This window comes from Cyanistes caeruleus, chromosome 22 (genome assembly GCF_971803275.1).
Source record: "Cyanistes caeruleus chromosome 22, bCyaCae1.hap1.1, whole genome shotgun sequence".
Taxonomy (NCBI): domain Eukaryota; kingdom Metazoa; phylum Chordata; class Aves; order Passeriformes; family Paridae; genus Cyanistes; species Cyanistes caeruleus.
Window position 1 is genome coordinate 6,735,382 of NC_141722.1, and position 12,377 is coordinate 6,747,758.

Here is a 12,377-nt window from a genome sequence, read left to right on the forward strand (position 1 = left end):
CACAGGGAACAGCTCCTCACTCATCCTGAGCTGGGGGAACAGCTCCTCACTCATCCTGAGCACAGGGAACAGCTCCCCACTCATCCCGAGCACAGGGAACAGCTCCTCACTCATCCCGAGCTGGGGGAACAGCTCCTCACTCATCCTGAGCTGGGGGAACAGCTCCTCACTCATTCCGACTGTCCCTCAGCGGGGATGGAATATCCCGGGTGGGTTCTCGATCCTCTCCCACCCCCACTGAGCTGGAACAGCCCAAACCCCCTGTGCCCACGGGCAGCGCCACAGCCGTGCTCAGGCACCGCTCCCTGTGCGCCGGCACACGGATGAACAACTGCGACAACCGAGCAACAACCAAACAACTGCAACAACCGAGCAACAGCTGAACAGCAACCAGACAGCAACTGCAACAACCAAACAAGAACCAGACAGCAACTGCAACAACCAAACAACAGCTGAACAACAACCAGACAGCAACTGCAACAACCAAACAAGAACCAGACAGCAACTGCAACAACCAAACAACAGCTGAACAACAACCAAACAACAAGCAACAACCAGACAGCAACTGCAACAACTGAACAACAGCTGAACAACAACCAGACAACAACCAGACAGCAACTGCAGCTGAACAACAACCAAACAGCAACTGCAACAGCCGAACAAGAACCAGACAGCAACTGCAACCGAACAACAACCGAACGGCAACCGAACAGCTACTGCAACAACCAAACAACAGCTGAACAACAACCGAACAACCCGACAGCAACTGCAACAACCAAACAACAGCTGAACAACAACTGAACAACAACCAGACAGCAACTGCAGCAACCGAACAAGAACTGAACAGCAACTACAACTGAACAACAACCGAACAGCAACTGAACAATAACCGAACAACAACCAAACAGCAACTGCAACAACCAAACAACCGAACAGCAACTGAACAACAATTGAACAGCAACTGAACAACCAAACAACAACAATTAAACAACCAAACAACCAAGCAACAACAGAACAACAACAAAACAACAACAAAACAACCAAACAGCAATGAAACAGCAACCAAGCATCAACCTCCAGCACAAATGTCCCCACAGAGCCCCTTGTGCTTGCCCCTGATGTCCTTCTGGAGCACACAGGCCATGAACAACTACAAAACAACAACAACAAAACAAGAACCTCCAGCCCAAATTTCACCTCAGGGCCCCTTGTGCTTCACCCTGATGTCCCTTTTGAGGTCACAGGCCAATAACAACAACAAAACAACACCAAACCCCAAATCTCACCACAGGGCCCCTTGTCCTTGGCCCTGACATTCCTCTGAAGGACACAGGCCATGAACAACAAAACAACAATCCCACCCAAAAATCTTACCACAGGGCCCCTTGTCCTTCATCCTGATGTCCCTTTTGAGGACACAAGCCAACAACAACAACAAGAACAATACAAGAACAAAACAGGAACAAACCAAGAACTTCTGCCCCAAATTTCACCACAGGGCCCCTTGTCCTTGACCCTGATGTCCTTTTTGAGGACACAGCCAGCGCCATCACCACCAGTACCATGATCCCAGCCCATCCTTACCGCAGGGCCCCTTGTGCTTGATGCCGATGTCCCTCTGGAGCACGCAGGCCATGGCGCGCAGCTCGCAGGGGTTGCCGTAGGTGCGCTGGTCGCTGCCGCACACGGGGTCGTAGCGGCCCTGGCACTGCTGCTGGCACTCGCACACGGCCTCCTGGTTCTTCACCACGCACGTGGCCCCGAAGGCGCACTCCACGCTCAGGCAGGGGCTGGGCGTGCCCAGGTCTGCGGAGGGGACAGGAGAGGCGCGGGTGGCTCGGGCGGGTGGCGGAGCGGGACGTGCCAGCGTCCCACGGGGGCACCTGCCTGCCCCAAGCCATGGTGAGCGCGCAGAGCTGCGGGGCTGGCCCCCAGCCCAGCCCCTGGCCCCTCCATGCCGCCCCGCCATGCCCGGCTCAGCACGGTCCCCATGCGTGGCAGAGGTTAGGGATGGGCAGCAGGCACGGGATCTTCTCCCCCGCACGCCGGGAACGGGATTCCCACCTCGGCCCCTGCCTGGAAATGGGAGCAGCAGCAGCAGCACTGGCAGAACCTTCCACAAAGCTCGCACAGGGAGAGTTCCCTTCCCTGGGATCCACACCTGGGATCACACTGTTCCCTGAAAAGCTCGTGGGGTTCCCCAGGAGGAGCTGGCTGGAGAGGACACGCTTGGTTCTGCCACACCGCTCATCCCCCGTCCCATCCTCCTCCCTCCTCTTCCCAGGGAGGGGACATCCCGCGTCCTTCCCTCAGGCCAGCCCTCAGGAAGGGACTCCAGCAGAGCCCTGAGCCTGCCAGGGGCTGGCAATTCCCCAGCTGGGAAGCAGCATTCCCTCTGGATCTGTGATCCCCACCCTGCCCCTCCCCTGGGCGATGCTCAGCAGTGACAAAGTGCCAGCAGAGAGCAGAGGCCGTGTCCCACTCCCTGCTGGCAGGGACATCCCAGGGCTTCATCCCAGCTCCCAACCAAGAATTCCCTCCAGGAATGCCCCCACCAGCCAGGAGCTGAGGTGGCCGTGCTGCTGGGGACAGAGGATGCTGCCCAGGGTCTGGCACGAGGAAAGGACACCACGGGTTCCATGGGTGCTGGACAGCGACAAGGACACAGGACAAGGACATGGGGGGACAGACAATGCGGCCCGGAGGAGATGGAGCAACAGCAGACACAGCCCAGCCCCGGCAGCGAGGCAGGCACAGAGCAGAGAGCTGGGAAAGGCCCCTCTGGAGCGGCCCTGGGCACCTCCCCTGGCAGCAGCACGTTGGTGGCAGCTCTGCAGAGCAGCAGCCAGGCTGGAGCCCTGTGCCAGCCAGCCAGGAAGGGCCTGGGAACGCCCGGATTGGGATCTGCCTCTCTGGGAAGCACCTACCAAGTCACAGCCCAGAGCCAAGGGTCTGGAAAGGAACAGGGAGAGGGGGACAGTTTAGGCACAAGGACACAATCCAGCCCCTCTGCAGCTCTGTCCCCAGCGTCCCTGCAGCTCCGAGCACTTCCCCAGCACCAGGAGTTGCTCCCCGGGGAGCAGGCCCCGTCTGTTTCCTGTTTTGGTCCCTTAACCACGTCCCCCAACACACAGACACAGCTTCCATGGGGAAATTCCCTCTGGACAGCTTTCCTGGGCATGAAGCAAAGATAATCCCTGGTTTGAGATCCAGGCTCAGCCTCCTGCCTTGGGAAGCGCAGGAATGGGAGTGGGAGCACCGGGAGGGGCCAGCCCTGGTGGAGAACCCGGCCCTGACATTCCCCATCCTTCTCCAGCAGGAACACGCTGGAGATGCAGCACATGGAATTCCCAAATCCCAGCCTGGAATATCTCACATGCAGCCTTGGGCACCTCCAGACATCTCAGGGGCTTTGGAACTGATTTTGCTGTGGGTGGGAGCAACGAGGACCTGCTGAGCTGGGCTTTAATGCAGACCTGCTTTGAGTTCTGGCCCTGCTCCACCCTGGAGGGAGGGAAACTGAGGCACAGGGAAAGCCCAACTCTCTTTCTGCACCCTGGGTGATTCCAGGGCCTGATCCTTTACCTGCTGCTGAACCTGGAAGTGCTCCAGACCAGGCTCGGAGCAGTCTGGGGCAGTGGGAGGTTCCCTGCCTGCGGCAGGGGGCTGGAACGGGACAATAATTTAAGATCCTTCCAACCCAAAGCATTCCATGGCTCTGAACAGACACCTAGCCAAGCCCAGGGATCTGAGAATCCCAGATGTTGGGAATATCCAGGGAACACTGAGCTCTCCTGCCAGCCCAGCTGGGGATGCCCATGGGGAAGAGGCACTGAGCCCATCAGTCCATGCCTGATACCCGGCAGTGCTCCGGGAAATATTCCCGGGAATAGTGCACAGGGAAATATTCCCAGGGAACAGCCACCCACGAGCACAGCCAGCTCCTGTGAGCCTGGGAGAGGGAGCTGGGATCCCTGTGGAGCTCCTGGGCTCAGGGACAAGCAGGACACACAGCCGGGACAGCATGGGGAGAAGCGCCGCAGCCCCGGGCAGCAGGAACTCCGGGAAGGACGAGGCGGGGAAGCAAGGGGGGTTGGTTAGTTGGGAGCAGAAGGAGAGGGAAGATCAATCAGGAGCAGTCCAGAGCGATGCAGCAGCCCCGGGAGGGGCTGGCTGAGGAGCAGGGGGCTCCCAGCACCCACCTCTGCTCCCACTCTGCCTCGAAGGCACAGCAAGCATCGGACAAGAGCCCAGCAATTTCCACTCCAGCAGGCAGAGTTTGGGGCGAGGGATGGGACAAACCCCCCAGGGCAAGCTCTCCATCCTGGGGGGCTCTCAGGCCAAACTAGAGAGAGGTGGGAGCAGTGAGAGGAGGCCAGGAGAGGCCCTGGCCACGGAGGAGGGGCAGAGCCGAGCTCCCAGCAGAGATGTCCGGGCTGGGAGCAGGAGGGTGGTGCCAGGACAGAATTCCTTCCTCCACACAGGCAACACTGTAAAACACAAGACACAGAGGAAACAGGAAAGAGAGAGAGAGGAGGGAGAAAAAGAGGAGCGCAGAGCAGAGACAGGGAGGAAAAGACAGACACTCCTTTCCTTTCCTTTCCTTTCCTTTCCTTTCCTTTCCTTTCCTTTCCTTTCCTTTCCTTTCCTTTCCTTTCCTTTCCTTTCCTTTCCTTTCCTTTCCTTTCCTTTCCTTTCCTTTCCTTTCCTTTCCTTTCCTTTCCTTTCCTTTCCTTTCCTTTCCTTTCCTTTCCTTTCCTTTCCTTTCCTCCCACTTCAGCCTCATCCCATCCCTTCTCTCTCAGCTGTGGCACTGAGAAGGATTCCAAACAAGGCTTGGATGGTTTTGTTTGGCTTTGTGTCGCTGGCCCAGGTGCTGGAGAAGGCAGCAGAGAGCTCAGGGTTTCTCAGGCAGGTGCTGTCAGGGGTTCAAACGCTGCCAGGCCCCTCCCTGCTCTGCATTCCCACAGCACCCAGACACTCAGAGCTTCTCCTTTTCCTCTCCAGAGCTGACAGGGATAAAAAAATCTGCTCACACCTCCTGGGGATGGGCTGCAGGACTGCCTGGAGCTGCCTCAGGGACTGCAATCCCAGGTTTTGGCAGACTGAGCCCTGGTTTTGATTCATTCCCCCATTTTTTGCTCCCATCCCAGCAGGATACAGCTCCTGAAAGCAGATGCTGGCCTGGAGTGGGGAGGGAGCTGGAATAAAGGAAAGGAGATGGAGGGAGGAATGGCAGGTGCACCAGGGCCACATCCTGCTGCTCCTGGCCTTTTTCCATGGAACACGGTGGAAATGATGCGTGGCTGACGCTGAGGAGCAGCGCGAATTCCCTGCTCATCACCGAAATTTGGGAACTTTTAACCTCTCAATGAGGCCAGGGGAAGGTTTAAAGAGAGCCCAGGGAGCCAGGGCTGCAAAAAATCCCCCCCTGGGATCAGGATCACAGCCCTTCCCACCGGGAAAACTTGGGGAATTGACTCCCAGCCATTCCCCCAGCAGAAACACAGAGAAATGGATGCTTAAAAATAACAGCTGTGCTTATTCTGAGTGCGATTTTGGGAGCCTGACAAATTCTTTTCCAGCAGCTGGGTCTGGCAGCCTCGAAAGCCTCCAGCAGGAGCACAAAGCCAACAAAGCACATCCCCAGTGTGGGATTCTGATTCCCAAGCACTTTGGGAGGCTCAGACCAGCTGATACCTGATTAAACATAAGCTTAAAAGAACAGGACGCAGCTCCAGAGGTGGGGAAAACCGAACTGAGCTGAAATGAACAACTTGTAACTCATCCAAATCAATGCCGTGGCTGCTTTAACCTCCTTCACTTCCCAGGGGAGATGTTAAAACCGGACATTCCCAGCATCCTAAGGATCCAAAGCCCCATCCCATCCCATCCTCCTGAGAAAGGTCCATTGGGGAGCTTCTCCTAGAGATGAGACAAAGACACAGTGAGAGCTCCAGAGAGAGCACAGAGGGAAGAGTTCCCGGCGGAGAGCACCTGGAGCTGGGAGAAGCAGGCAGGCATGGAAGGGAGAGCGTGGGAAGGGTTTGGAGACTGGCACTACCCTGGAGGAGCAATGGATGGCATGGATTGAAGAGAATGCGGTGGGGAGGAACCAGCAGGACGTCAGACACTTGGTTCAAACACAAATGGGTGTCCCCCACATGGGACAGAGACAGGAGCACGGACAGTGAGACGTGCACACACCGGGGCTGCTGGAGGGACATGGACACGGAACCAGCCACAAGCCAGGCCGGCTGCTCGCAAGGCTGAGCCCCTGCCTTGCTCAGCAGGAATCCATTTGCAGCTTCCCAACATCCCACCCTGCCTGGAGCCAGCCGGGAAGGGCCAAGGGTGGGTGGGGGACCAGAATCCCCATGGGACAATTTGGGGTCCAGCATCCCCAAGGAACAGGACAGACACCATCATCCCCATGGGACAGGACAGACACCATCATCCCCATGGGACAGGAGGGACACCAGCATCCCCATGGGACAGGAGGGACACCAGCATCCCCATGGGACAGGAGGGACACCAGCATCCCCATGGGACAGGAGGGACACCAGCATCCCCATGGGACAGGAGGGACAGCAACCCCATGGGACAATTTGAGGATCAGCATCCCTGTGGGACAGCAAGGACCAGAATCCCCATGGGACAGGAGTGACCACCACCCCTGGGACAATTTGAGCACCACCAGCCCTGGGACAATTTGAGCACCACCATCCCTATGGAACAGGAGTGACCATCATCCCCATGGGACAGTCTGAGGACCACCACCCCTATGACAATTGGAGCACCGCCATCCCCTGGGACAATTTGAGGACCACCACCCCCATGGAACAGGAGTGACCACCATTCCCTGGGACAGTTTGAGCACCATCACCCCTGGGACAATCTGTGGCCCAGCATTCCCTGGGACAATTCAAGGCCCCCCATTCCCTGGGACAATCTGAGGCCCCCCATCCCCTGGAGGCTGGGCATGCCCAGCACCTCTCTCGCGGTGTCCCCGGCCGGTGGCCCCGGTGCTCACCGCAGGGCCCGCTGTGCTTGGTGGGGATGCTGGCCTGCTGCAGGCACTCTGCCCTGCGGCGCTCGCAGTCGCTGCCGTAGGTGCGGCTGTCGCGGCCGCACAGGGGTCGGAAGGCGCCGTCGCAGGTGATGCGGTCGCAGGAGCAGCGCGCGGCGCCGCGGCGGTTCAGGCACACGGCGTTGAACTTGCACTCGTCCTTGCACTTGTCTGTGGTGGGGACAGGCCAGAGCGCTCACACCCAGCCCGGCACCGCGGGATGGGGGTCAGGGCACGGCCTCAGCTCTCAGCTCTCGTCTTTTCCAGACCCTGCACTGCACTGGGATAACTCTGGACTTCACCTGGACTGGGAGCAAGCTCTCCTCACAGTTTAGATAATTAACTAAAAGGATTGTTAAAACAATCCCTTCCAGCCCCAGAACCAAGGACACCTGACAGCTTCAGGCCCAGAAAGTGTAAACAGTGAATTGTTGGAGCAAACTGGGAGGATGGGACTTCATTAACTGAAGCTGTGATTGGGCAATTAACCCCGATGTGGACATGGACCAAAACTTATAAAGGGGTGAAAACTCCTGACCCAGGGTCCAGCTTGGGTGCAGCCTCAGCCGGGCTCTTGCACTGCCCGAGGTGCATCCTTGGAAGGCCTTTTAATAAATCCCCACTTTATTCCTCTATTATTTATTCTTTAATTATTTATTATTTATTTACTATTTATTTATTATTTATTTATTAATTAATGTTTATTATGCATTCCGTATTCTATATTATTTATTATTATTATTAGATCCCTACTTTATTCCAGCCTCTGTTCCAGGCAGCCTCTTTGGGCACCAAGGGGATGTTCCCACTGCCCGGAGCTGCTGAGCTCCGACACAGGAGGAGGAGGAGGAGGAGGAGGATGCCGAGGCACTTGAATCGTGATTTTTGAACAGTTAAGATTTTAGCTAAGACTTAGAAGCACTTTATAATGACCAAGATATAAGTCAGATAAGCAAATGGCAAGTTAATGACTATTAGATGCTTAAGCCAGAGCTAATTGCCACATTGTTATTAATTATATGTTATAATTATGAGCTTGTTCACAGAAGAAAGTGGAGGGAGCTGTTATAGGAACAGACTGAAGCTGGTGAGAACAACGGCTCTGCACTGATCGATCACCAAGCAGGGCCTGGATCCTGCCAGAGCCTGCATGGACCTGAGGAAGACTTTCCTGACTTCATCCTTTGAGGCCACCGACCCAGTCTGAGACCCTGACCCGATTTGAGATCACTGACCCAATTCAAGAGAAGAGCTGTGCACTGACAGCTTCACTTGAATGCTGAGTGGGTGGGAGCTGCTGGGGTGTGGACATGATCTTCTGAACCCGAGAGAGCTTCAGGCTCTCAGGGGCTGACCTGATCCTTCAAGGGAAAGTCTTTTGGGAGCTTTCTCTCTCAAAGGCTGTTGTGAAAACAAGGTTTTGGTTTCTCAAAACAATGACACAGATGTTCTGAGAGTGTTTTTCTCTTGTCCCACCAATGGGATGAGGGAGGTGTTGTTCCTTGTACCAGTCAGGTTAACCTGTATGGAAACACCTCATAAAAAGGGTTGAGAACCCCAAAATAAAAACTTTTGCCTCCTGAAAATAAATCTCTGGCTGCTGTTTATGATTGAACCCTCGCTCTCTGTGTCCTCTAGCGACACTGGGGTCATGCACATGCACGGGATGCACAAATCTGGGAGATAAATAGAGGGGAGAGAACCTTGTTGGGGGCGGTCACGCCTTTTGGGGACGATGAATAAACACAGCCCTTTCTAACCTGAGTTAGCTGGAGGCTCTTTGCCCGTGATCAAGGGGGTTTGGAAGGACTGACACTCACCCTGCTGCTGGCACTGCCCCGAGCGCACCTTCTGGATGTCCATCCCGCGCAGGGCCCCCGAGCGCGCCATGGCGCACTCGCTGCCGTAGGTGACGCCGTCGTCGCCGCACACGGGGTCCCCGCTCGGGGGGCAGCTCTCAGGCCGGGGCAGCAGCTCTGCCCGCCGCGTCCGTGGGTTCACCCGGCACACCCGGCTCGGCTCGCTCGGGACGCCCTGGCAGGGGTCTGCGGAGGGAGGGAGGGAGGGAGGGAGGGAGGGAGGGAGGGGCAGCACGGAGTCATTCCCAGCGGAATTTTGTCTTTACAAACAGGGAAATAAAACCAGTGCTGAGAGATGAAATAAACAATGGGATGGTTTCCACTGACCGGTGAATGGAAAAAAGGATATTTGCCTTTACAAACAAACTGTGGGATTGCCGGTAAATGAAACTGGATGTTGAAAGGCGAAAGAGACAATAGGAGAAAACCATAAATTCCTTAAGAATTAAAAATTAAAAGGGGAATCTTTGGTATCAGGCATTCCGGGAGGTCTGTGCCTCTCAAGGACCTCAGCCAATGGGAAAGAGAGAGGGACCTGCAGCCAGGAAATTGGGATAAAAGGAAGGCTTGCGCCCTCCAAAAACTGGAGAGACCCCAGGGGAATGGCCCATGGCCTCTCCCTTTACTCAGATAAAGTAAAAGGACTCCTCTGTCTCCTTTTTGGACATAAACCTCTGGTGTTTGTGGATTAATCTTCCTGACATTCCATGCCCAAATTGCTGCTTCCCAGGCTCTGCTCCTTCCCTGCCCCAAGAGCCTCCCCAAACCTTCCTTTGTGCCCTGAAGGACTTGCTCCTTGCTGAGGCCATTTCCAATGGGAACAGTACTGGGATAAATTCAGCCTTTCCCCCATCCTGAGCTGCCCTCACACCCCTCTGCCTCTCTCCTGGGATAAATTCAGCCTTTCCCCCATCCTGAGCTGCCCTCACACCCCTCTGCCTCTCTCCTGGGATAAATTCAGCCTTTCCCCCATCCTGAGCTGCCCTCACACCCCTCTGCCTCTCTCCTGGGATAAATTCAGCCTTTCCCCCACCCTGAGCTGCCCTCACACCCCTCTGCCTCTCTCCTGGGATAAATTCAACATTTTCCCCCATCCTGAGCTGCCCTCACACCCCTCTGCCTCTCTCCTGGGATAAATTCAGCCTTTCCCCCATCCTGAGCTTCCCTCACACCCCTCTGCCTCTCTCCTGGGATAAATTCAACATTTTCCCCCATCCTGAGCTGCCCTCACACCCCTCTGCCTCTCTCCTGGGATAAATTCAGCCTTTCCCCCATCCTGAGCTTCCCTCACACCCCTCTGCCTCTCTCCTGGGATAAATTCAACATTTTCCCCCATCCTGAGCTTCCCTCACACCCCTCTGCCTCTCTCCTGGGGTAAATTCAACATTTTCCCCCATCCTGAGCTGCCCTCACACCCCTCTGCCTCTCTCCTGATCCAGACAAACCTTCTGAGTCCAAGGAATGTTTGCAGGACGCTTGGCACTCCCATCCTGCTCTTTTATCCCTCCCAGGCTTCCCAAAGTGCTGGAAGAGCCCTGGAAGGAGCCAGGGCCCAGACTGTCGTGCCTCATGTCTCTAATCCAGGTTTAGGCTCTAATCTGGGTTTATCTTTGAGCTGATCTCCCTTGAGGACTCCAAAACCAGGGGCAAAACAGGTGCTGACTGCACCTAACCCCACAGGATTGCCAAGCAGGCACCTGGAGAGTGCTGATTCCTCGTCTGCGATTCCAGAGGCACCGGGGGATATTCCCACCCTTTAATCCCTGCAATCCCTGCACTGGGCACAGCCCCAGGCTGACAAGGGGAAAAAACAACAACAAGAATTGGGATCTTCTTTTCTGCCATCCCCACATCCCACAGGAATGGTTTAGGGCAGGGTCCCAATTGGATTTGTCCCTCAAGGCTGGGCTGGGACATGATCCCAGCTGGATTTGTCCCTTTTAGCATTGGAATGAAGGGATTCCCTCCATCCCAAAGCACATCCCAAACCTTACAGCAAACCAAATTCCTTCAGGCACTTCCAGATCCTGCAGCCCTTCCTGAGCTCCCGGTGATTCCCAGCTGAAACCAGGCGCTCCTGGAGGCTCCAATCTTATCTTGTGCCCCAAAATCCCGGAGCTCCCAGCAGGACAGCCCCTCCTTCACACCTCCTGCTCCCACCCTGCTCTGAGCTGTGGGAGCACAGTCCAAGCTCTCCCAGCTTCCCAGCCCGGCCCCAAAATTCCCACCCTGCTTCCCACAGGGAGAGCCAGCAGCCTGGAGTGTGTCCTGCCTGATCCTGGGATTTCCTCATGGATGCAGCTGCTTCTCATCCCGGCATCCATGAGCCAGGGACGAGAGGAGGAGGAGGAGGAGGAAGCCCCCCTCAAACTTTGGGATCGGTGCCTTTTGGGATGCTTTAATTCCAGAAGGCTTTAATTCCGGGAGCTCTTTGGGATGTTTTAATTCCAGGAGAGGTTTGGGAAGCTCTGATCCCAGGAGCGGTTTGGGATGCTCTGATCCCAGGAGCGGTTTGGGAAGCTCTGATCCCAGGAGTGACCACTGGCTGCCCAGAGTGACCTTCAGCTGCCCAGAGTGACCTTTCACTGTCCAGAGTGACCTTTCACTGCCCACACCGCCCCTTCCCAGCCCAGCCCAACCTTCTTGAGCTGACGGCCAAGTTCCTCCTCACCCCCTCTCCTGCCGCTCCTTCCCCCAAAATCCCCACCCCAGGGATAGTTTTATTTGTAACCCCTTCACTCCCGAGACATTTCAAGTCCCTCCTCACCGCAGGGCCCATCGAACTTCTTGAAGACGTTCTCCTGCTTGTCGCAGGCGTGCTTGTTGAGGTGGCACAGGCTGCGGTAGTCGCGGCCGTCGCTGCCGCACACGGGGCTCTCGGGGACGCCGCCGCAGGACGAGGGACACACGCACTTGGCGGCCTGGCCGTCCGGGGAGGGGACACAGGTGCTGCCAAAGCTGCAGGTCACCTCTGCACAGGGGTCCTTGGAGCCTGAGGGACGGGGAGGGGACACGGTGAGAGCACGGCAGGGGCCAGGGCACAGCACGGGTCAGGGCACGGCACGGGTCTCCCCGTTCCTCTCATGGAATAACCCAAATATATCCCAATATCCCTTAAATCCATCCCTCCAAACACCCCAATCCAGCAGCAATTGATAATTTTCCACCAGTTCAGTGGATCCCTGGAGCCTGAGGGATGGGGAGAGGACACGGTGAGAGCATGGCACGGGATGTCCTGTCCCTCCCATGGAATAACCCCAATATATCCCAATATTCCCCAAATCCATCCCTCCAAACACCCCAATCCAGCAGCAATTGATAATTTTCCACCAGTTCAGTGGATCCCTGGAGCCTGAGGGACGGGGAGGGGACATGGTGAGAGCACGGCACGAGATGTCCAATTTCTCTTGGGGTAACCCTGATATATCCTGATATTACCCAAATCCATC

The 12,377-nt window shown here is 56.1% G+C and overlaps 1 protein-coding gene across 11 annotated transcripts in view; it reads right to left on the reverse strand.

The window, feature by feature from the left end:
* AGRN (agrin) overlaps positions 1–12,377 on the reverse strand; it is a 97,768-nt gene that overhangs the window by 34,425 nt on the left and 50,966 nt on the right. For all 11 annotated transcript variants that reach the window (XM_086860946.1, XM_086860945.1, XM_086860943.1 and 8 more), the window contains 4 exons: positions 11,696–11,920; positions 8,890–9,114; positions 7,034–7,240; positions 1,585–1,806 (listed from right to left, as the gene is read on the reverse strand). In XM_086860946.1, coding sequence (XP_086717072.1) covers positions 1,585–1,806; positions 7,034–7,240; positions 8,890–9,114; positions 11,696–11,920 — 879 coding nt within the window. The remainder of the gene's footprint in view (positions 1–1,584; positions 1,807–7,033; positions 7,241–8,889; positions 9,115–11,695; positions 11,921–12,377) is intronic.